This window comes from Thermobia domestica, chromosome 9, assembly GCF_964235325.1.
Source record: "Thermobia domestica chromosome 9, izTheDome1.hap1.1, whole genome shotgun sequence".
NCBI lineage: Eukaryota > Metazoa > Arthropoda > Insecta > Zygentoma > Lepismatidae > Thermobia > Thermobia domestica.
Genome location: NC_137462.1, coordinates 160,729,971 through 160,754,714, shown reverse-complemented (window position 1 = coordinate 160,754,714; position 24,744 = coordinate 160,729,971). Strand labels below are relative to the sequence as shown.

General features: G+C 34.3%; 2 protein-coding genes across 3 annotated transcripts in view; one reads left to right on the top strand and one right to left on the bottom strand.

Annotated features, from left to right (window-relative positions):
• The window catches only part of LOC145695147 (multiple coagulation factor deficiency protein 2 homolog), a 398,608-nt gene extending 383,290 nt beyond the window's left edge, over positions 1–15,318 (bottom strand). Inside the window, exon 1 of one of the 2 annotated variants that reach the window (XM_081772081.1) lies at positions 15,184–15,318. In XM_081772081.1, the coding sequence (XP_081628207.1) occupies positions 15,184–15,229 (46 nt within the window). In that variant the 5' untranslated portion in view covers positions 15,230–15,318. The remainder of the gene's footprint in view (positions 1–15,183) is intronic. The other variant, XM_081772083.1, reaches the window with a different exon arrangement.
• Positions 15,319–15,775: 457 nt separating this feature from the next.
• The window catches only part of LOC145694188 (homeobox protein unc-42), a 291,671-nt gene continuing 282,702 nt past the window's right edge, over positions 15,776–24,744 (top strand). The window contains exon 1 of the mRNA XM_081770301.1: positions 15,776–16,681. Within this exon, the coding sequence (XP_081626427.1) occupies positions 16,498–16,681 (184 nt within the window). The 5' untranslated portion in view covers positions 15,776–16,497. The remainder of the gene's footprint in view (positions 16,682–24,744) is intronic.

The window sequence follows — 24,744 nt, the reverse complement described above, 5'->3', positions numbered from 1 at the left end:
GAGTCGGCAATATCCTTGCCAGTGCCTGACTTAGGTGTGGCATGACCCAAGTATTCTGAACTGGGCTTCGATAGAAGTATGATATGCTTTTCTGTAACCTCTCGTCTTCGTAGTTTGCCGTTAATTTTTCTTGCACAAGAGTTGCATAATTTTTTCCGTCAAAGTAGATACTTGTAGTCGCCCGGCCTAGGTGAGTCTTTTCTTTCTGGATCTTCTCAGCCAGTTTATCTTTTCCTCTTAGTACCTTAGATCTGTCAACAACAAGATTTTTGTCCTTTGGCGTTATGAGTCTCGCGTCCTGAAGTACGGCAGAAGCTATAAAGCAACCTGTCTGCCTGAAGCTCCAGTTCTAAACGCTGCCTTCGCTGTATTTTGAAGATAGATGCGCTTTAGGCTATGTTTCCTTCTTGGTAGCGCCTCGAAGTTAGATCCCGACGATCTTCCCGATTCAACAGCTTCGCTGGATTCCCCTGACGACGCCAGTATCTTTGATCTGTGCCTATGCCTAATTTCACTACTTGATGGACTTGCTTCAACAATTCCAGCGTCTTTCTTGGTTATCTGCCCCTTATCTGCCACTTTACGGGAAAACATCTTTGACAGAGATTTGCTTGTTCGGACGTCAATGTTACCAATGCTCATTTTCCGTGATGTTCTCTGGTCCAAAAGAAACTTGAATTCTCGTTTTGGAATCTTGTGTGTACTCTCACAGTTGCAATCTTCGGCGGTTTTACATTTGAAAGACGCAATATCAAAAAGAGACTTTTCCGTGTGTGCAACAAAACCTGCACGAAGTGTTTCTTCTTGTCCTTGTCGATCGAAATGTTTTTCCTTGGTGCGACACTTATTATAAAATGTTTTCAGCATGTCAAAAACACTCTTTTCTGAAGCCACAGGAATGCTTGCTTTATGCCAAATATGTACAACTCTTTGTTCAACTAGTTTACAAATGTCAGTCACTGGTAATTTAGTTACACTTTCGTCAACACTTAAACCACTTCGAAACCAATGATGCCGCATAACGTCAGCGTAACTGCACTTCACTCATTTCACTTGGAGTGCCAAATAAGCCTCGTTTCACACTTTCCCGCGTTGGTCTGCTATGAGGCTTTTTCTTCATCTTGCTTTCCATTGCTTCCGAACTTGGAAACCAAAGTATACATAATGTCCCTGAATCGTATCATACTAAGAAGACTGTAACTTTAGGTACAATGCAAAAACTCTCTGTCTTAACATAAACAGTAGCGAACTAAAACCGTTAAAGCTTAAGCTGCCATAAACTGGCCTGTTAGATTGGTTGGTCGAAGTACGCAATATTTATACCACCCCCGAACTTCGAGAGAGAACATTCTAGAAACGTCGGCGCAGGTTTTGGAGCCAACGAGGCTAGCGGGAAGTGCGCGAATCTTCTGGACGGAGCCGGACGTTGCGACGACGCTCGAAGAGCGTGGCCAAAGTAAGAAACCACGAAGTTGTATAGCCTGCCGCCAGATGGCATTTTCTGTCGGTGTACATAACAAGCGAAGAGTTGCCAAAAACAAATCGTGTTATATCAAGAGCTATGCCTATAATTATCCTTAACGTGGCATTCCAAACAAAATCTGGACATTAATTCCAACAACTGAGCTAATATGGCTGTACTTTGACTCATAAACAGTTTAAAATTATTTACTGGCATTGCTACAAGTTTCTTTTAATAAAATAATTGTATTATAGCCATCAGGTAACTCTAAAATCGACCACAAGTAGCTTTTCTGTCATTGGTGTTGTGCGTGTTGCTTAACCAAACACTTAAAAACTTTAAGTCCGTTGGAACAGTGTAAGGGGTTGTCCCCAAATTTTTTTTTAAAAAAATCAGTAAGGTCGGTGCCACTAATGGCAACTTTTCCGCACTAGCCGTCATCGAATTTCCAACAAAAGTACAAAACGCTCCATCCTAATAGACAGTGAGTTAGTTTTTACTTAAAACTGCACTTCATTTAAACGCTTCACTTCATATCAAGTACAAGAATCGCGTAACATATAGGTACTACTTAAACAATTTGCAGACCTCAATAAATATTCACTATAACAGTGATTCTCAACCGATGTGTCACGAGATTCGAAGCCGCAGAATTTTTAAGGAAATGTGAAAATAAAGATGAAAATAAATGAAAGTAATATAATCTATATAAATATAAATGAAAGTGACTATGTTTATAACTTGATAACTCTTGAACTACCCAACCATCTCAATCAAATTTTCAACATAGATGGAGTTCGGGCCTGTGACGTTTTTTATCATTTTACTTTGACAGGGCGACTTAGGGAAGTGGGAAATATTTAAAAAATATATCGAATATGAGCAATAATAGTGCCGAATCTATAGTTTTGGGGGTCGCTAAGATGAAAAGAGACACTTCAAATAGCGTTTAAATACAAATTCAGCCCCTCAACGTGGGTGAAGGGAGGGAAGATTTATAAAAATGATCGAAAATGCTCGATATTAGTGTTTAATCCATAGTTTTCGGGGTCGGTGAGATGAACAGTGACACTTTCGATATCGTTTAAATACAAATTGGAGGAAGGGAAAAATATATGCATATGCAAGACGAACTGCAGGCAAAAGTATAACAACTACATGACGAGTTCCAAATGGAAGAATGTTGTCACAATGGATGAATCATACGTCCATCTCACTGCTGATGGTCACATTCGGGCGATTACATACTATGACATTGATGACAAAGGTCTCAGCAACTTTGTTCATTAGTGCAGGGAAAGTTTCTATCGTCGTTTTATGGTTGTTACGGGATTCTGATATAAAGGTAAGTTGCTGATATGCAAAGTGGACAAAAACGTGAAGCTTAATGCAAGATACTTCCAAGAACCCATTATAACACCTATCTATAGGAGAGACATTCCACAATTGTATGGAATGGACGCGAACCAGGTGGTAATCCATATGGACAAGGATTTGAGTCATGCCGCCAGAATATCACTACATATCCATCAGGAAATTGCAGAGGAATTAGAAATTCGTATCATTCTGTTTGAAGACATTCCTGTGAAAAGCCCAGATGCCAGTCCAATGGATTTTTACGCATTTGGACTGTTCAAATAATGTCTTCAACATTGTCGCCCGAGCATTCAGGATTATCTATGGAAAGCTTGCAGGGAGGAGTGGGACAGAATTCCCACGCCTGTCCTGCGCCAGAACTCGTTGCAATGGAAACTGCAATGCCGTGTGATAGTCCACAATGCTGAGGGTCCAATAGAACATGATCATTGGTGGGGGCGCGGTATCTCTTAAGATGATTACACATTAAAATTGGTCAGATATAAAGCATACAAACTTCTGTATTCCATTTCCACTCTAAACTCTCTACTAAAACCAAAAGTGGTACAAATCTACTATCATTGCCAGTTTCAATTTTAATTAAAAATATCACACCGTGCTAGTCAATCACAGTCAAGAGATGTATACGTTATACTACTACTTGTTTATTTTAGAAATGTATCAAAATTCTCTTGCGTTAAAGATGAGCATTTTATTTTTTACTGAAAGAGTACTCTAATATTTCAAAACCATTCTTGGAGGTTAAATAATTGTCGAGTAGCACAATCAGACAAATTAGTTGGCCGCCCCTGGAAATTATTGACTATTGTCAATAGTATTGTCATGCTTCACTTATTCCATGCCATAATGTGTTATCATATTTTAAAAAAAAAAAAAGTCTTTAAAAAAAGAAAAGAAAAGAAAAGAAATAACTATTACTTCTAACCTAAATAACGCAGAAACAGTATCAGAAAAAATAGATCTTATCATTTGCAGAGTTTTTTTTTACCAGGGTATTCAAAAAATTCGTATCATTTTGTGACGGTAGGAATCGTAGACATGCGCGTGTCTTTGGTGAATCGCTCACAACGCGCCATTTTATAGTGTCTATTTCGGTATAATTACATAGGAAGATTTTGTTTGGAACATAGACGAATACCTTCATGTGGGTTCCCTCGTGGGTTGTGGTTAGCATATGCACCTTTGTCGTAGGGGATACGTGTTTGATTCCCAGTGGGTTTTTATGTGGTTTGGATTCCACGCTAACCCGTAGGTCCACGTCTCATATAACCTTGCTCCTGGAAGAGACGCTAAAGTTAAAAAAAAAATCAAATCAAATCAACGAATACTTCAGCTTTAGGTCGCTAATTCAGCTCCTTTCGACTTCGTATTACTATTTTTAACAACACTTCAGGATATCCGATTTCTTGTTCGGAGTCCATGTGGTGCAAATCAAATGGAGATCTAGCTTAGGGCCTGGGATTCTGGGCCTCTCCAGTTTTAGAGTGACAAAACTAATGTAAGCTATCATTTATATATTTTTGGAAGCTTATAGTAAACTCATGGTATACCTATCATAGTATGGCTTCTGGTTTGTCCCTTCCAGTTTTAACCTTTTAGATTCGCCACTAGTATGAATTTCATGTCCGCATCGTTTAAAGTATTTGTGTTGAAAGGACTCAGTGTCTATTTCGGTATATTTGACTCTAAAGGATTTTTTGGAAGGACGACCAATTAATATATTGACAGTACCATTCCAATATTTCTTGGTGAGTATAAGGAAAATATCTAGACAAATCTCAATCAGGATTACTGATCACAGGATTCGTACTCTTTTAAGCTAATCTTCCATCTACATGTATGGCGTTTCATATTATCTTATCTTATTTAAACTTTAAGTAAAGACATATACCTGTATTATACAATAAACTGGTTTCATATGTGGTATAAACAATCCGAATGTATTAATAGTTATAGTTAGTGGTAGAAACCGGAAAATTCTGTATTCGTTCTTTGGACCAATCATCAAAATCTTGTGGAACGTTTCATCTGTGGGTTAGAATTATCAATATGGTTGTCCACGAGGCGCAAATATATTTTTTAATTCGAGACGAGACGAGAAACATGACATTTCTCTTTCATTCTCGAGGTGAGACGAGACATTTTATGAGTCTCTTGGCCACACTAGTTCAACCAAGTTTTATATCTCAAACATTGTTCAAGTTTTAGAAAATTTATACTATGAAAACTATAAATTGAGAAAATGATTATACGAACGCAATTGATGTGTATTTGTCAAGTTTAAAGATACATAAGTCATCTATACAATATACTCTAATAATAAATATGCTGTAAATGTTGTTATATCACGTTCTTTATGGATCTCTCGCGACACGGAAGGATTTTGATCACTTCTAGATAAAGTTAAGAAAAAATCAGGACATAATTCTTGTATGTATATACATAAATTTACAAAACGAGATGAGCAAAAACTTTTTTCGATATTTGAGTCGAGACTTCTACAAAAATTTATGAAAGACGGAAAAAAAAACTTATTTCTCGATTTGTTTCGTCTCATGGCTACAACAAAATAATTATTTGATGTTTATTTGTAAAGTTGATTGTCTTACAGTTATTTTAGGCTAAATACAATAATAATATTCTGTTCTATATATCATACTTAAGTGTGTACAACTAAAGAATAGTGTTTATCAAGTGAAAGACAAAGACCAGAGCGGTCTTGGTATTGGTTTTGCACATTCACCCCCTTGGGTCTTGCTTGGAAGAGTCTTGTACGTCTTGCTTTTAAGAAATATCATGCTTTTAATAGGTAAATTTTATACTAGATATCTTCATCATCATAGGTATTCTGCCATTACTGGCAGGTAACTTGCTGCAACTGAGAAGCTTCCATGGTGCACGGTTTTCCACTAACCTCTTCGTCTTCAATTTTTCTGTTTTGATATAGTCCGTTAATTGTAGTTTCCTTCACCTTCTTCCTCTCTTTCCTCCCACCATACTCTTCATAGTACCTTCATCATGATACTAGTCCTTTTCAGCCAATGTCCCAACAGTTTCCCCTCTTCTTAATAATATCTAAAATTGTTCTTTTCTCCCCCATTATTTCTAACACTCTCTCATTCGTTTTCCGCTCTTCCCAACTAATTCTCTCCATTCTTCTCCACACCATTATTTCCAAAGCTTCCAATCTCTTTTCATAATTTTTGCGTAATGCCAATATTTCTAGCTCATACAGTAAAATACTCCACACGAAGCATTTTAGAAGTCTTTTTCTCAACTCTTTATGCAAGGTCATACAAAATAAACTTCTCTTCCTCCTAAAAGCTTCTTTCGCCATTCCTATCCTTGCTTTTATTTCACGTTCACACTTCATATCATCACTAATAATACTACCCAGGTATCGAAAACTAATCACCTGTTCTATTTACTCCCTTTCTACTTCTACATTTGACATCGTCCCCTTCGATCCAATCACTATGGCCTTTTATCTTTCTAATATTTATTTTCATTCTATATTATTCATAGCCTTCCTCAAGCTTTCTAGCATCTTATTTATTGATTTTCTTTTTAGATTCTGCAACAAGCGCCATATCATCTGCAAACGTATACACCTAATCATTCTACCTAGTCGTCTTCATTTTGTAGGCTCTTTATCACTATCTCTTGTAGTGAGTGTGTTTTTTGTGCAATAAATTATATAGTGGTTTCGATTTCCAGTAGGAGCACATCGAACGCTCCACAGTGGTTCAGATCCCACCTTATATTGTAGGTCTTATTCCATTTAACACGTTAAGTGCCGCGTAAGACTACGTTGGTCCACATAAAATATTTCCTTATGGCCACGTGGTGCCAGGTTGGTCTCACAGAACTTCTTGTTGGCTCATGTCCTGTGGTGACTCACTGATCTCCCTTTTTACATTAAAAGTTATTGCAGTGTATAGTAGTCGACCTGGTAGTACGAGAAACAGCCTTAGCTATGGAATTGTGAGTCCTACGTTTCGGCACAATCGGCTAAATTTTGTATGGTAACATAGTCCCTAAGCCTACTCCGGACCACCGTCTCTCTGGGGCCACGTGAGACCAACATGTCACCACAAGAATCAATATTACATAGTACCGATACTACAGAATTACCTAAAATAAATAACTTATTACTTAGAAAGACACATAGAAACCAAAAATTAAGAAAACACATTTTGTCTATAGGAGATGTTCCACTATTTCGTTCACTATCTTTATCGCCCTTAGCCTTTGTGCACAATCATGGGACGTTAATCTAGGAATTGCATTTCATTTCATTTACATGATTCATAGCATAAGATCTATAAAAGCAATAAAGTGATTGTGTGAACACAACAAAATGCATTCATGAAAGTTAAAAGATACATAAGTCATTACACAATATACTCCAATAATAAATACGGTTTAAGTCTTGTTATATCAAACTTCTTTTGGACTTCTCGTGACAAGGAAAAATTAAAATGAAATTTTTAAGTTTCATGTCCCACGAATATGCCAGCTCGGCTAAAGGAGACGGTGATGTTGAGTAATAAATGAAATAGGAGGAAACGGTATAACCCAAAGGAAACCCACGCACACGGTGTTTGTCCACCACAAAGTTCACTTGGTGGAGCAGGGTTTGAACCCAGGACCCCATGCACCGGAGGTGAAAGCTCTACCACTGAGCCACTGTGGCCCCACTCGTGACAAGGAAGAATAGTATAAATTTTGTACATAAGTTTACAAAAATAGACAAGAAGTGTTCCAGGTGAGATGAGACGAAAAAGAATTCTTTGAGAACCGAGACGAGACAAAACTTCTAGAAAATTTACGAAGCGAGACGAGAAAAATCTTCTCAGACAGGGGCGGATAGGGCTGCCGGGCGGCGCCCGGTGCGCCCCTTCAACGAATCGCCCGCATGATGCAACGTATAAAAAAAAATTCGGACTGAGTGGACCAAGCTTTAAATCATGAAAATCGATGCATCGTCATGGAAAGAAGGCAAAGCTATTAGAAGCAGATAGGCCTACTGATGCCTGCAGAATGATCTCATAGCTATTTAGTGTCTCCAAACCTGCAGAACTATTAACTACTGGCTACTAACAGACTGCACACAACATTGAATTTAGCGGTCCTACCTCATCTGCTACGAATGCTATTGTCAGAATGGAAAATAAACAGGAAAACTATAGTTTCATGAATGCTGAAATTAGTGCTCCCACCTGGAAAATAAACGAGAGAATTCCATTTCCGTGAGTCTTGAGATTAGTGGGCTTCCAGCATTAAATACGATTGTTGCTGTCAAAGAAGAAAATGAACAGAAAATCTTCAGTTCTAGTGATGCCGAGTCCGAAGTCAGTGAAAACATTGAAAAGCTTGATGCAGCAGAGATCAGAGCAACAAACTCTTTCATACGTACACAAAAGGATGATATAAAATTGTTGAATTCCATCCAATCAACCAAAATAAAGCATACCCTTCAATCCTGAGTTTGCTTATAAACGAGCAAATAGCACCAACGAGGTTTGGCTGTCATTTGTCCTGCTCAAAAGGCGTCGTTTTTTTTTTTTTTTTTTTTCCACCGTCTGCAAACACGATTCTTCTCGTTCTGTGCGTGACGAATGTAACACTAAACACACTTAAAAGCGAATAAGAGAACACGAGTCTTCCAAAATACATCAGACCAGCGTGGATGCTTACGTATCTAACAAACTAGAACATAGTGTTAAGAAACTTTTTCCTCATGGACAGATAAAACAGCGGCAGTATGAGGTTGAGAAGAACAGACAGGTAATGCATCGAGTCGTCAAAGTACTTAAACTCATTGGTAAAAGAGGGCTCACTTACAGAGGAAAAGAAATTAAGCAGCCTATAGACTGGAAGACACAGCTGTAGATCATGAAAACTTTTTGGGTATCATTCTCTCGTTAAGCAAATTTGACTTTACTTCTGGAAATTCTGCAAAAGTTGAACCTTGATATTGAGAAGTGTACTGGAAATTCATTCAACCGACGGCACAAGTAACATACAAGGACAATATTCGGATTTTTCAAAGCACCCATGATCAGTTACACGGGTCGTGTTGCGCTCATATATCCAATCTTGTCATATGCGATCAGACAAAAAAGTTGCATTGATTCTGTATCATTGCATGTTCTGTGCGGTATTTATGCGTGCGTATAATCTGCGAATGGACATTTGGAAGATCATATGCATCTTACAGTTATTGCGGAAACAAGCTAGTGGAGAACACTGGAAAAACTTTGGTCATTTTTCGAACCTAGAAAATGCTTTGTACATAAAGTTGACGATAACAATAAAGACAATTGTTTCTACAGAAAATATCAAACCAGAAGCTAGGTGTAAAGCGAAAGGATATATAAAAGATCTTCTCGAGTTTTAAAGAATTCTGACAGCACAAGTGTTCCTGAGGATATTTCAAGTAACGACACCTCTGTCAAACTATCTACAAATAAAGGGTGCTGGTGTATTGTAGTCGTATCGAATGGTGCAAGAAACTCTACTCTGTCTTAATTGAAAGAGCAGAGAGCTAATTTTGAATCTGTTAAGAATGCAGCGTTAAGATTTGCAGAATGGCCCTATAACGAATTGTAGAATTAGAACATGGTTTCTTTGTTTCTACTGACCTGTCGACAACTCGCCTTCGGAGGTGGAAAAGAGTGTGTTTTCCTATGAATGTGAAGGTGAAGCTACTTCTGATCCAATGACCAAGTACTGCATTGAAGCATTCAACACAGTATTGAATATAGTAATTTCGAGTATTTCTTCAAGATTCAAGAAGCAAGATGGAATTTTTGGACCCTAGAAATTTCAACCAAATAAAAGAACTTCCAGACACGGCTTTCAATAAACAGTCTTCTCTTGGACTTTTAAAGCAAGTGGGAATTCTTGAAAGTCAGTCTTGATGACGAGTACAATCGAGAAGAAACGACTGATTCTGTTGCTAGCGCAAGTGATTCAGTATTAGAAGAAAATAAGTTTCTCCACAAGGAAGGCGAGTGCAAAACGTGTTGCAAAAATTGACCAATGTGCTTTCTAATTTTGCAGAGTTGGAATTTGTAAAGTAATGCGTATCCTGGTTTGCTACTAGCATACAAATTTGTATTAACTTTGCCTGTAACTCAGGTAACATGTGAAGGGTGTTTTTCAGAACTGAAATACATTAAAAAATAGGTTAAAGGGTACCATGTCTCAGGAACATTCGGAAACATTTATATTGATGTCTATTGAAAAGATTTGTTAAGGAATGTTTCGAATGAAAAAGTGATAGAGACAGTAGCATCAAAAAGTAGTACACTAAAATATCTACTAATTTTGTAATTTTCTAATTTTGTAAATCACCTATCTGCTTTTGGTATGTCGCTATTTACAGAACCCGCAAAAAATGCTAAATCTATCTACAGTTGCAAACCGGAAGCAGATAGATGAATTGTGATAAGGTATCACATGCAAAATCGTATTGTCAGGTTCATTACGTTTCTGCTTTTCGAATATTTTTATTTGTTTTGAAGATATTACAGAAAAACTCCAAAATTAGTTTTTGTTTAATTTCGCTGTAGTGAAGATCCTTAATTGTTAATATTATTGATTTACTGTAGAAAGAAAACTGTGCAACTTGATTTGTGACATTGAGATGCTAATGACCCTTTTGGGAGATAGCGCCCTGCCTATCCGCCCCTGGTCTCAGAGTCAACATTAATAGCTCCCCAGTTGAAGAAAGGAGTAAAATACAATTCACTTTATTCTAAATATTAAACTAGGAGCACGTGACTGGAACATATTCCGTCGACTGAAATTCAACTGTATTTTCATAACACAAGTCCTTCACAATACGCTTATTCAATTGCGCAGTTTGTAAGCGTAATGACAGGAAAATGGGACACAAACTTGAGAAAACCAGGGGAAAAATATACTGGAAACAATTAGGGAACGAAATCAAAATATATCATGCATGTTATAGATTTCCAAGAAGTTATATGCTAAGTTACTTTTTTTATTGTAGAGCATTTGTGTAGATAAAAAGAACTCTATCCAACGTAAATTAGTCCCTTAAGCTGGTAATTGGGAAATTATTTACATATCTTATTTCGTAAGCTAACAAAGCACGAAGTTCAGTGATGTCTTCAACCATGGCTGTATTTTTGCTGTGATTGTGATGTTTGCCCGTGATTTTAAGTGAACGATGTGATTGATTGCTGAAACAAGCAGAAGGCCGCCTGCCACAGATTTGTTTAAAGGAGTGTAAGAGTGGTACAGAAAGGAATATTCTATAAAGAAGAGTTGGACTGGAATTGGTGTTGGTGACTTATTTTTGAATGTAACATAACTTTGTTTTCAAAGTGCTCAACAAGAAGTGTTTTTAATATATCATAGTGAACCAAAGTTTCGAGAATTATACTAGCAAAGCAAATGCTCTATATAATACTTAAAAATGTATCCTCGTACTCCAATTTTCGTTATACAATTCGTTTCTCCGTTACTGGAGGATTGTAAAAGATGATTATTTAAATTGAGCGTCCTAGTTCCTGTGTAATTTCTTGAATTGCTTACGACAGGTCCCATACTTTTCAAGTCAGGGCATTCTAAATCGTGGTATATTTCGCATTTTTGGCTCTTAATACCTAAAAAGAACTGTTTCTCGACCTAAGTTTATTATAACCTTTTTCTTTCATTTGATATAAGATATAATCTTCTGAAGTTTGATTCCTGAATTTCTAAACATACATCAGGGTGTCCCAAAAGTCTGTTAACAGGCGTGCTGGAGACGTGTAGTTCAGAGATTGACATGATTTGACGATATAGTAATACTTTATGGGTAGGAGGAACTTAATTACTGTGGGTAGAACATGGCGGCGGCCATCTTGGTATCTGCCATATTGACTTGAGGTCAACTTTTTTGTAATTTAAAGGTATATGTGTGGCACATAATTTTAGGCTAGAATGTCAACAGAAACACGAATATGAAGCAGCTTTTAAATATATTCATACAGACCAAAATATAGATATATTTTGTTTTTCAATTATGTCTCAGATGTGTTTAGAAAATTTGTCATTTATTCGTTTTTGAAGTGTATGGACAGAAGTGTTTTAAATACGTCCTGCTGGAACATTTCTTTAAGCATTAACGCTTTTTAGATAAGCGTAGAGCAGATTTTAAACACTATTTGTCTCATTTTACAATAGCTCATTTTACATAAAAATTTGCTATAATAGTGTTTAAACCCTGTTTTAACAAAGCTAAGAAGTTTTTAACTTTTGTTATATATTTACTAACATTGAACATTTTTAAAGCTGAGAAGTTTGTTACTTATGAACATATTTAAAGATATAAAGTTCGTTATTTATTAACATACTTAAAGCTATGAAAAATGTTATTTATTAACACATCTAAGGACAAATTTGTTAATTATTACCTAACATATTGTTATTTATTAATATTTATTAATAAATACTGTTATTTATTAATATACTTAAAACTGTGAAGTTTGTTACTTATCCATATATTTAAAGCTAAGGAGTTTGTTACTTATGAACATACTTGAAGCTATTAACCTTTGTTACAAAATAACATGCTTGAAGCTATGGAAGTTTCGTTACTTATCGACATAGACCTATTTAAACCCGTATAGTAGGCGGCATGGTGGCTCAGTGGTAGAGTGCTTGCTTACCTCTGGTGCGTGGAGTTCCTAGTTCGATCCCCGACCTAGTAAGCTTCTGGTGAACAACATCGTATCCGTGGCTTTCTCGGAGTACTCCTGTTTCCTTCCACCTTCTCATTCCACCAATTCTTCCATTGTCATTCACTTGCTTTAATCATCGTCTCTCTTAGCGTAAAAAAGAGCATACTTGTGGGACGTTAAACTGAAAGAAAGATTTAAACACGAGTAGCATTGCTGCTGACGCTCTCGCCTTTGGTATGAGTGTTCCCGGTTCGATTCTTGATGTGGACACTGTTGAGAAGACGTAACAGCTTTTTCGGGGGGACCACTCATCCTAAGTGAAGTTTTGCTTGGGTTCTCATCATCCACACCGAGCAAATGCCGAGATGCTACCTATTTCCCATTTCTTTCTTCCTTCCTCCAGGCAGCTTACTTACTTCCTCCTTTCCCGGATAGTGTGCTTGCTCAAATACGTCACTCCTCATACGTGACGGGCTTAAGGTCATAAATGCCGGTAATACCCTAAATACACCGTGTATGTATAAGTATATAAATAAAATAATATATTTAAAACTATGAAGATTGTTATTTATTGGCATACCTAAAGCTGTGAAGATTGTTAATTATTAACATTTAAAGCTGTAAAGATTGTTATTTTTGAATATACTTAAAGCTATGAAGATTGTTACTTTAACACATTGAAAGCTGTGAAGCTATTTTACATTGAACAAAATGAACCATAACCAGTGGGAAGAAATTTATAAAAGGAAGGCATATAGTCTACTATATTAAAGGTTTCAATCCAAAATTCATTGACAGAATTGATAAGAATCTTTAGAGATGTTCAGTATAAATAGTCGGTTGCGAGGATAAGTAATTACTTAATAACAATATACTGATTTCGTATTTGTTGTCAATAAACAATAATTTAATATTATGCAAAAAATCTACATAAATAAAAATGAAAGTAACTGTGTTTGTGACTTACTGACTCTTGAACCACCCTACCGATCTCGATCAAATCCTTAATATAGATGACGTTCGGGCTTGGAATAGTTTTTATCGTTTCACTTCGATGGTGTAACTTAGAGGAAGGGGAGGAGGAAATATAAAAATGATCAAAAATTACCGATATTAGTGTCGAATTCATAGTTTTCGGGGTTGCTGAGATGAACAGTAACACTTACGATATCGTCTAAATCCAAATTCAGCTCACAATGGGCGCTTCAGTAATAGTAAAAATTGACTAATTAACGGGACATATTACGAGTTTTTCTTTTTTTGACGTAGCTAAGCGGGTAATTGACGCTATGTATTTAATAAAGTAAAATGTATAGACCTTATATAAAATTCTGAAACAATGTGATTTGAGTTTAAATTGTTTCAATTTGTTCCAGTTACCGCTTTCCCAGGTGTAGGCCAATAAGATGTCACAACATAGCGACTGAGGAAAAAGCCATACCAAAAACAGCGACAACACAAAACTACAATTGCCTCTTAAAGCGCAGGCGCAATATTAAGAGTCTCTGTTATTGGCGATCACTATAACATGCCATAGCTGGTATCGGTTAACAGGGTATTTTGTGCTGTTGTTAAAGACTATAACTATAATATTTTGTCATTATTATTGACAGTCACTGTTTTTGTCTCGTAACGTATATATATCAATTGCAAATTCTGAAGTCAATACGTAAGTTTAACAGTAAATTCTAAAATGGTTATTTAAGAAATATTGCTTGTTGTTGAATATTTTGGAATTAATAATAATAATAATAATAATAATAATAATAATAATAATAATAATAATAATAATAATAATAATAATTATTATTATTATTATTATTATTATTATTATTATAGAAGTATTTATAAAACCAAAGTATTGTAAGATTTTTAGTAAAATTACACTGAACTACTGAAAACTCTACTGACAGAAATCACCGTTAAATTACAGCCATGAGTAAAGCAAAGAACATAATTAATATTATTCTCTATACTAACAGTTGATAGAAAAAACAATAATGGCAATCAAACTTCGTTTACTTTAGTGTCAAGTGTATTTCACTTGTACTATTGATAACTAAAAATACAATATTTTTTTCCTTTTAGTTTAACGTCCTACGTTTATACACCGAGGCTAACGGAGACGGTAATGATGAGACAGATGATAATGGTGAATTGAAAAAAATATGGAAGAATGCGCATGAACTCTGAAAAAACCCACGCATGCCGTGTTTGTTCACCACAAATTCATTTGGCACAGGTTGGGATCGCACCAGGAACCTCGCGCACCAGAGGTGAACGATCTGCCACTGAGGCGACGCGGCTCCAAATTACGTAATCATGATAGAATATGTGTCAGTAATTAGTTACAACTGTAATTAATAAAATCTACAAGCTAATTTCAAACATGGCTTCTCATCAAGTTTTTTAGTATAAACTATAAATACACTCGTAATATAATTTGAATTTGTTAAAGTTGAAATATTATTTTTTTAAATCGTAGAATTGAAAACTTTCTTTAAACGGAATGTTTTCTTCCAAAAAAAATAATAATAATTCATATAGTTTTGTTCAGAGATGAAACAAAAAACGAAATATATTTAAGGAACATTAATGCATGTAATAAATAAATGATTAATAAAAAAGTAAAAGTGTACTTACCTTTTATTCGGATGACTTTTGAGGCAAGCATTCTATCATGCTGCATGTTCAGATACCGACCGGAGTCACAACTGTGTCTTCCTTTCGATCCTCTCGCCGTTCACGGTGCTTCAAACCTTATTAACGTGTGACCTAAAATGAGAGAGGAAAAAGAAAAAGAGAGAAAAGACGATCACTTGATTATTTCCGCTTATGATTTTATTCCAATAAATGCAAATGAACAAATTTGTTATTTCATTAATTCGGACAAAAAGTTAAATAAAAAAAAGAAAAACGAAAGATTTCTGATGGAATCCTTTTTGCCCTACAAATATTGACAAAACACTATCGGTGCGCGCGTCGATTCCTCCTAAACTCACACACGCTTTCCGCCATCCGCCATTTTGGTGAATCCCCTCTCCATTGAGCTCGTCGCCATGAGTGCTTTCCCCCCGAATCTCATTAGCTGCCGACCAATCAGATTGAAGATACGACTCCCGAGGAATACTAATGCTGACCCTGTCTATACAAACTAATATCATTGGTCCACATTACAACACATGAGCAAAAATGAGACGCCGATCGTCTTCTAGTGCTCTCTGTCGTAAGAGTTTGTGGTTAGGGTGTTCCGAGTGTTCTCCTCGCGGATCACGCTATAAAACTGTATATATCTGAGCTAACCTCATTAGTCACTTTTCGTTTGGTTATCTTCTTGTCATAACACTAAAGAGCAAATATCCCGCCTATTGGAACTAACAAACGTCATTTACAGAAAGGAGGACACTCCAAAACTTCCCGACAATAGCATTTTTACAAAAACAGCTGAGCAGTAACGCGGTTTGTCGGGAAAGAAAAAAAAAACGTGAGGGATAATATTTTTGGATTTGAAACGGCATAAGAAGGACGCCATTGTCCCCCACCTCAGTGGCGCAGGGGTTTGTTTACACCAAAGTTAATAAGCCTAACGCCATTTGCTGCTCCTGATCGTTGCAAATTTCCACACACACACACACACACACAGAGTTACACACTCACCTATACACATACATACATACACATACAAACGGATACACATTGACTGAGAGAGTGAGCGACCACGTCGAGATTCGAGGCATTGCTTCGAGGCGATTCACGACGTCCTTACCTCAGAGTCCTTTTGAGGCATTTGCAGTGAGGTCGGTCAGCAATACCCGGTTAAAGTTGGATTTCAAGGCGGCCGCGTGTTTCCCCGGCGAGGGAGGCGAAAATCAGTTCAACATTTTCCCCGCCATTTTCTCCCGCCAGCTAAATTTCTCACAGGCCGGGAAGCTGGAGGACCTCAGGCCGAACCTCGCCATGATGAGCGACGAGCGGGCCATGGCAGCTGCAGCGGCGGCGGCAGACGACAGAAGCTCGGAAAAGAGAAAATGCGAGGATTTTACGTCGCTCTATGCACTACAGGATAGCAGTTCGACTCCTGCCGTGACCACAACTCCAGGACCCACACCGCCTGTTACTCGCACTCTGACAGATCCTTCAGGTAAGTTCATCTAAAGATATTTAATTTTGTCGTATGGTGACTAAGTTTCTGTAAAAAATCCTCACTTTTTTTTTTACAGTTGAGGATGTTAACCTACTTGTATTTTTGTTAGACCATTTGGCGAAATTACAATGTATTTCAGGTAAATTAGTTTCGCATCATTAATTTAAGTGAATCGTGGATGAAGAATTCACTGGAGACGTAAAAGGGTTAGGGGGTGGCGGGAAGTAATGTTCCCTTATTCAATCTCAACTTTTTTTTTACCCTCTGAAAATTTCGTTACGGGAGCAACCGATGGAGGTGTTGGTGGAGGGAGAAGTGGGGTGAGGGTGAGGGTAGAAATGCCAGCAGCACAACCGTTTCATGAGTTTGGGTAATGCAGAACGTGTTGAAAGAAGTTTTACTCAATTTTCCTCCATGTTTATTAATAGATTTATAGTAATATGGTGTGACGCCCCGCCCCTTAATTTATCCAATCAGGTCAAACTATCGAAGAATGCCTAAATACATTTGAGGTTCGCCTGTCCTATTTTCTTTGTGCCTTCTCTCAATACCTACACATAGCTTACACCCTTCCCTTCTTGTTTGACTTTGTCTCGAAACACAATTACGTTTACCTTCTACATAGATCTCTCTCTCTCTTTCTCTCTCTCTCTCTCTCTCTCTCTCTCTCTCTTGTCTAACACAGAAATTTAACTTGTTACGTCAAACTGGCCGTGGCGCTCGCCAAGATTAACTGTATTAGCGGGGAATCCCCTTGTGTTTTACATTACCGCAGAAGAGGTGCCAGACGCAACACGTCATGCAACAGTTATCACTATAGAGACCTTAAGGTTAGATCTCAATGTTCTGTGCTCCATTCATAGTGTGATACTGTTATACGTAGACCTAATAGTTCATTATCATTATTATTATTATTCAACTTCAAGTAAGTTAAAAACTTCCAATATTTAATTTATTTATTATCAATCAATCTTAAGAATAAGTTATTAATTGGTCACTCAAGATATTAATTAATACATTAGTATTACTTGACAATACAATACGATACTCTTGAGAAGACATACATGGTTCATGTTAGCGAGGTCCCGGTTTCGGTTTTCTGATGGGGGTCACAACTTTTTTTTTTTTTTTTTACTTTATGTGATGCAATCAGGAAGTAAGTTACATCAAGAAAGAAAACTAATAATAATGTCTTTGGGAGTGGATATCTCATTATTCAATGAAACGTGTGTCGTGGTCTAAAAAAGCCACAATAACAATAATTATCATTATTACCATAAATGTAGGAGATTTTATTAACACTTACACCTTTTGTATATCTGTCTCCGTCCCGAATGGATATCTACGGTATTTTTTTTATTGAATATTTTTATGATGTGTCTCAATCCTGTATGTGAATCTTGTGAATGAGGTATTTAAAATTAAACAACTTTAATTAAATAATTTATCACAACGGGTGGCGTACGGAAGGGGGTTGTGTCGGGGTTTTAACTTCCTCCTTGAGCAAGACATAACAAAAACTAAACATATACTCTATTAAGATATATCTACACAAAAATCACACTTGCCCTAATAGGATATGAGATTGAGTATTTGAACCCCCCTTGACGAGCTTATGCTTACGTCACTGATCACAAATTTCTCTTTGCTGTGAAAACAAGAGAATTGAAGAAGAAAAAGAAGAAGAGAAAAGTCAAACAATTATGTACTTACATCGTCCTAAATTAGGTTTAATTGCAAGCACATTTATCGTGACAGATTTAAAAAAAAACATTAGAAAACTTTATAGTATATGAATGAAAGAAAATATTTTTACTAGTCCATTTTGAATTTTGTAAATATTTAGAAAATATTTTCATCTTCTAAGTTATAACATGTTATGATTTTTAAAGAATTACGGTAAGAATAGTCAGGCTTCTAGCCAATAGAAAATTTTATAAAGAACAATATAAATTTGGAAAGGTACGTGAACCATTTTGAGAACCATAGTTCATAATAACCTTCAGAGGCGGAGGACACTTGAAGGAGGGATGTGCTATTCAAAATCGAGGAATTTGTTTCTTTATTTTCGTGCTTTCATAAAAGTTTATATTCAACATAACCATTCTTTGGGTCTATAAGATTTTTAAATACTTTGTATAGTTTAAAAATATTAGATAGAAATATGTACATAACAAAAATAAAATGTAAAACCGTGTGATTGCGTCAACGATTAATTTCACTGTATAAAATATTAGGGCTATAATGTTAGATTCATTGGATTGTAATGCAAATTATTTACATATATTACAAATAAAAACCACACCTAAAAGATTATCTCTGTTTTTTTAATTGCATAGGTGTAGATCACAGTACCTTATTATATTGTATTTACATTTTTATTTCATACTTACTTGCGGTAATCAATAATTATGCATTTCGTTTAAAATTACTTTTCTTTTCTGTAGAAATAATCAAAAGTATATGACTTTCGTTTATAATCAATAAATATTAGTAAATAATACAAAGCAGGGATCACTAAGGATTCTTAAGAGCATAACATTAAGAGCATAAGAAATGTATGTAACATCATTAGATAAACACTGTAAGATATATATTTAATATTACATACATATACTACATTTTTTTGATAAATTATAAAACATACATATTTATATATTACTTAAAATCAAAAATGGGAAAATTACTAGATATACTAAAAATAAAGAACTAATTGGTAATTTTAAGAGAATGAAAGGTATCTTTCCTTCATTCTCCTTATAATAAAATTAATAATGTAATACTTTTACAACCAGTTAAAACATTTAAATCATAAATTTACTTCCTATCTGTCTACCTTTTGTTTAGATGCATTTACACTATGTACATTAACCACCAACATTTGTTACAATTCATGATTTCCTAAAGCGGAAAACATTTTCCACGCTAATACTTTCCTCAAACATAAAAGCACCCACCAATGACTGTTTCCTCATAACATAATGGCTATTAAATACTGAAATAATTTATTTAATATTGTGAACCAATATTATTAAACATGGGATGTTTTAAAATTAAAAATATCAAAAAAATATTAATGTATCTCAAAATATTAAATCTAAAATTATGAATATAATATTATATCTAAAATTTCGAAAATTGATGTAAAGTAAATGTTCAGAGATTTCAGTGCTTTTCTTTTGTGTATATGACAGTAAACTTTAGTTTCAGGAAATGAATATCTAAACAATCTCACTGACACTGTTTAAAAACTTAATTGGTTATATTTCTTCTCCTATTACAAGCCTATATAATATGTTATTATCTAAAACAAATATCTAGTTAGTACAGTGTATTTCAGAGCTATAGATATGTAAAAAAACATACGGCATTGCTTAAACTAATCCTGTCCTGCTATGTGCTAATATCAATAACAATTTATAAACTCTTCGACATTTTAACATCAGCGCCACATGTTCGATACACTCACCATTTGCACTAGGATTTACATCATTGCAGTACAAAATCTACCCCCCATATATATATATATATATATATATATATATATATATATATATATATATATATATATATATATATATATATATATATATATATAATCTATGTTCTTTCTCTATACATTTTAAATTTATTTAAAAAATATAGTCACTTTAAATTTATTTATTAACGGTAAAGTAACACAGTAAATTTTGGGGCAGAAAAAATAGATATAATAATGCATTATAAATAATTTTAAAAGAATCTTCAAACATTGAAAATTATAAAATGAATCTTGAGATGTACTGTCTTCATAGTTATAAGAAACAAATCAACGATTACACTAACATTTTCTTATTTTTTCAAGTATTTTGTGTATGTTTCCTTTCTAATTTCTCTAATGGAATTTAAAGTCTGCGGTTGACATTTGTTCCGCTGATTTGGGATATTATAAAATGGAACTTATGGAATATTAATAACACAAAAGAATATACCGTAAATCATTAGTTGGTACCATACCTGTATTAATCTTAATTTAGAAGACATAACAGCTAGATATTTTCATGTTATATATAGATTTCTTAATTTTTAGGCAAAATATTAAGAAAATATATTTTTTAGCTTTCAGGTGAAAGTTTGTGGCACCTAAAATTTTCAAGTCGTAAATGATTTAAAGAAAATTAAGTGGCCTTACTAATTTACTCGAATATTTAAGTGCAAGTGAAAGTGTGCTTACATCCAAATCACAATTTGCTTTATTGAGAAACTTTACTCAAATTGAACAATACACGCATTATTAATTACATTCTGTAAAAATCGACTTTTGAACATTGTATTGCAGAGCGTTATGACACTTGCTATGAGATTTTAAATCAGGGTGCCAGAATTGCTAAATTTAATATACTGATACTGAATCACTTACTTATGTTACAATGTTCATCTTATTGTGATTATCCCCGAATTACGATTTCAAATAAATTATTTTATGCCAACATACTATGAATATATGCCTAATGTTTTGTCTATATAAACACAATAATCAGCAATGTTCAAATTGTACATGCTACATTAAAATAATTCGTAAATAAATATCCTAAATACAACTAACGTACTTATAATAATCTGGCCATCAATAATTTCATTTTGTTCTGTAATCATTTCACCTGAAACAGTGCTTAAGTTAAACACTTTTTTAATAAAATAAAATCCAATTTGTTTGTCCCTGAAAACATTTTAAAACTCTACAAAACATTATTTTACTTTTTTTAAAAAAATTGATGAGTTAAATGGTTAGATCCTTTCTATACAATATTCCAATTGCAGATGATTTTTTAGAAGTTAAAGATATAGAAAAGTAGCTTTTTTAAAACTGAAGATTAACGAAGTGAAAATAATAGTGTAAAAGACTGAAACAGCTAAGGAACAACTTCTTGCTATTTAAATATCAAAAGGCCTACAACTCCATCTTTTATGATTATGTTAAGAACTTACTAATTTAGCTAGAAAACTTTGTCTAAAAAATAATACATACAATAAAATAATAGAAACATCTTGAACTCTCGGCTATACGTTTTATTAATCTTGCTTACTATTATCATAAATAATAAAAATCAATAATCACAATCACAAAATACTCTTTTATCAAATACACATTTTATTTATCTATCAACATTTTATTTTTATATTTTTATCACGAAATAACTTTCATTACTAAGGGAGCAAATATTGACAAAAGATTAAGTGAGTCATTCTCATAACTTGTAAGATTCATGGTCTATGCTTACGATTAAACAACTACAGGAATAATATTTTTAAAACTATCTGTTGTTGTTTGTAAAATTAAGTGAAGTAAAATGGCATTTCAAGTTTTACGTCCTCCTCATGTTTATTGCCTTTAGAAAGATGATTTAATGAGAGCAAATGATGATGAAAGAATTGATAGAAATGAGATTGTGGAAGGAAACGGTAAAAATCCACGGAAATGTTTGTCTACCACAAACTTGCATGGCCGGGAATTGAATCAAGTATATCTCGCATACTAGTTTCTGAATGAAGCTTCTCCTATTGTCATTGAATGTGACAAACAACAGCCTCTCTTCCGTCTCCTCCTTCTTCTGTACCTTTTATGTGTCCAAGTTATTTTGTTATTATGTGAATGTCTTAAAGGTAAGTGTTAACAACTGTCTGTAGTTTATATTTTATATACTGTCTTCATCTTTTATGTAGCTACTCAATTATATTTGTCCTTAACATGAAATAAATACCTGTGGATTTTGTATAAGTAATTACAACCTTATTTACATTTAATGCGACTCTTGTTTTAATAATTAGCAAAATTACATTCGTGTTCAGCATTATCACTGTCTTATTTTCAAATGAAGGCAGCTAGCGAACGCAGCGAAACTGCGATTAGTAACTATTATGAATTAGCGTTTCTCAGATATTTTTTTATTATAAATAGATAAACGAGATTAACTGGCAAAATAAGTTTAATATATTTTTTAACTTCCTATTTTTTATACAAAACATAAAGTATATGTTAATAATAAACCAGCTCAAGAATAGATAAAGTCAGATGGACGGCTTGTTGGATAATATGTGTTTACTGCTATTTTGTTTTTCTACACCACGGTTTGGTACCTTTTAGAATCCTTTTAGATTGAACAATTATGGCCATACCGAAAACGAAGGTGGAATCATGTACACCATATATACGTTTGGCAATCATTTGATTACATACAACAACCAAAGCAGTAAATTGTTATGTTACCATGTGTGGTGTTACGTTTGTATTATGTGGTGTTACAATGAAAAATAGAATGTTCTTAAATTAAGGGGAAAAGTTTGCTTGTTAATATAAATATTCACATTAGAGAGAGCTTAATATATCATAGTAGATATAGTATAAACGTATGTTAACCTTTTGAAAATCATCAACTAAAATCTATTAAATATATTGATTTCTTAATGTAATTGTAATCAACTCTTACAACTCGAAAAAGATGAACTTTATAAAAGAAATATTGTCTCTATTGTAATAGAGTTTGTTACTGCATACTTCATTGTACTTATAGACGAGTGTAATTCTTTCATTAGAAGATTTACTTACTCATGTTTCTCTATAACAGAATTTACATTATTTATTTTGTCGTATTTTGGGTTTCCTATTATTTGTAATCTACCACAATCGCATATAATATAAGAGGTCATTAATTAAACCTGTTTCCTCTGGAATAACAATAATAATGATGAAGCTCAAGTAAAATTTCGACAGGTATTATTTTGATCATTTTTATTAACGGTTTGACCCAACTGAGAACCCTGTCGACTGGTGGATGAATTATGTCTATTTAATTTTCTGATAGAAAGCTAGCTTATTATGAGAAATATTAATGATTAATTCAAAGTTTCAAAAATTGGTCGCTAACTGGGGTCGTTTCATTATTTATATTTTGCGAATTCTGCTTCGCAATCCTTATTATAAAATAGAAATGGCTAAGTCTCTGAGTAACGCTAATTCGTAAGAATTTAACAGTTCCGCCCCGCTAGTTCCCTGCCTGTCTGCCATTATTTGAAAATGACCAGTGATAGCACTGAATAAGAATGTGTTCTGCTGTTTATTATTAAGAGAAGGGCCTATTAAATGTAAATAAGGTTGTAATTACTTTTTACCCTATGTCAAGCAAAATATAATTTAGTAACTAGCAACATGAACACATTATATTAATTACAGACAAATGTTACCGTTTACCTTTAGAACAGTGCAATATTTATCAAGCCTTATCACCAACTCAAACGAAGCATACATATTACCATTAAGAGGCCATAACCACATTTAGGTTGAGCATTAACATTGTGTGACCACAAGTTAGTTTGTGGGGAAATGGGGGAGGAGAGGGAAGAAAAAGTTAAGTGTAAAGAATTGAAACTTTTAATTAAACACTATTTTAACCAATAGCATGCAGCGACCCAAAGGCTTGGGCGTTACAACAACAACAACAACAACAACAACAAATAATAATAATAATAATAATAATAATAATAATAATAATAATAATAATAATAATAATAATAATAATAATAATAATAATGGTATGAATTGAAAAATGAAATATTTCAGAACATGTCCACACCAGGGTTCAAATCGGTGTACTACAGATTCCAAGAAAATGTGATAGTTAATTGAGTATTGTGCTCGCTATATACGAGCTCGTATGTAAGCTTCTGTTTCAGTATATTACCCGTGGGCTTTCTCGGATACCCCTGTTTCCTCCCACATTTTCATTCCGCCAATTCTACCATCATCATTCACTTGCCTTAATCATCCATCTCCCTTAGCCTAACGAGTATTACGTGAGACGTTAAGGATTCCATTTCATTTTTTCCCATATATTACCCAATAATTGAAAGGGAATGGATAAATAATCGACCTTTTCCCGCCTATGATAGTCATAAAAAATAAAATGTTCATAAAAGTCAGTCTATCGTATTAATATGAAGTTCAAACATTAAACATTAAACGTCTATGTAAAATGTATATGAAATATTTTGTAATAAGTCAAAAAGTACTCTACTAACATGGT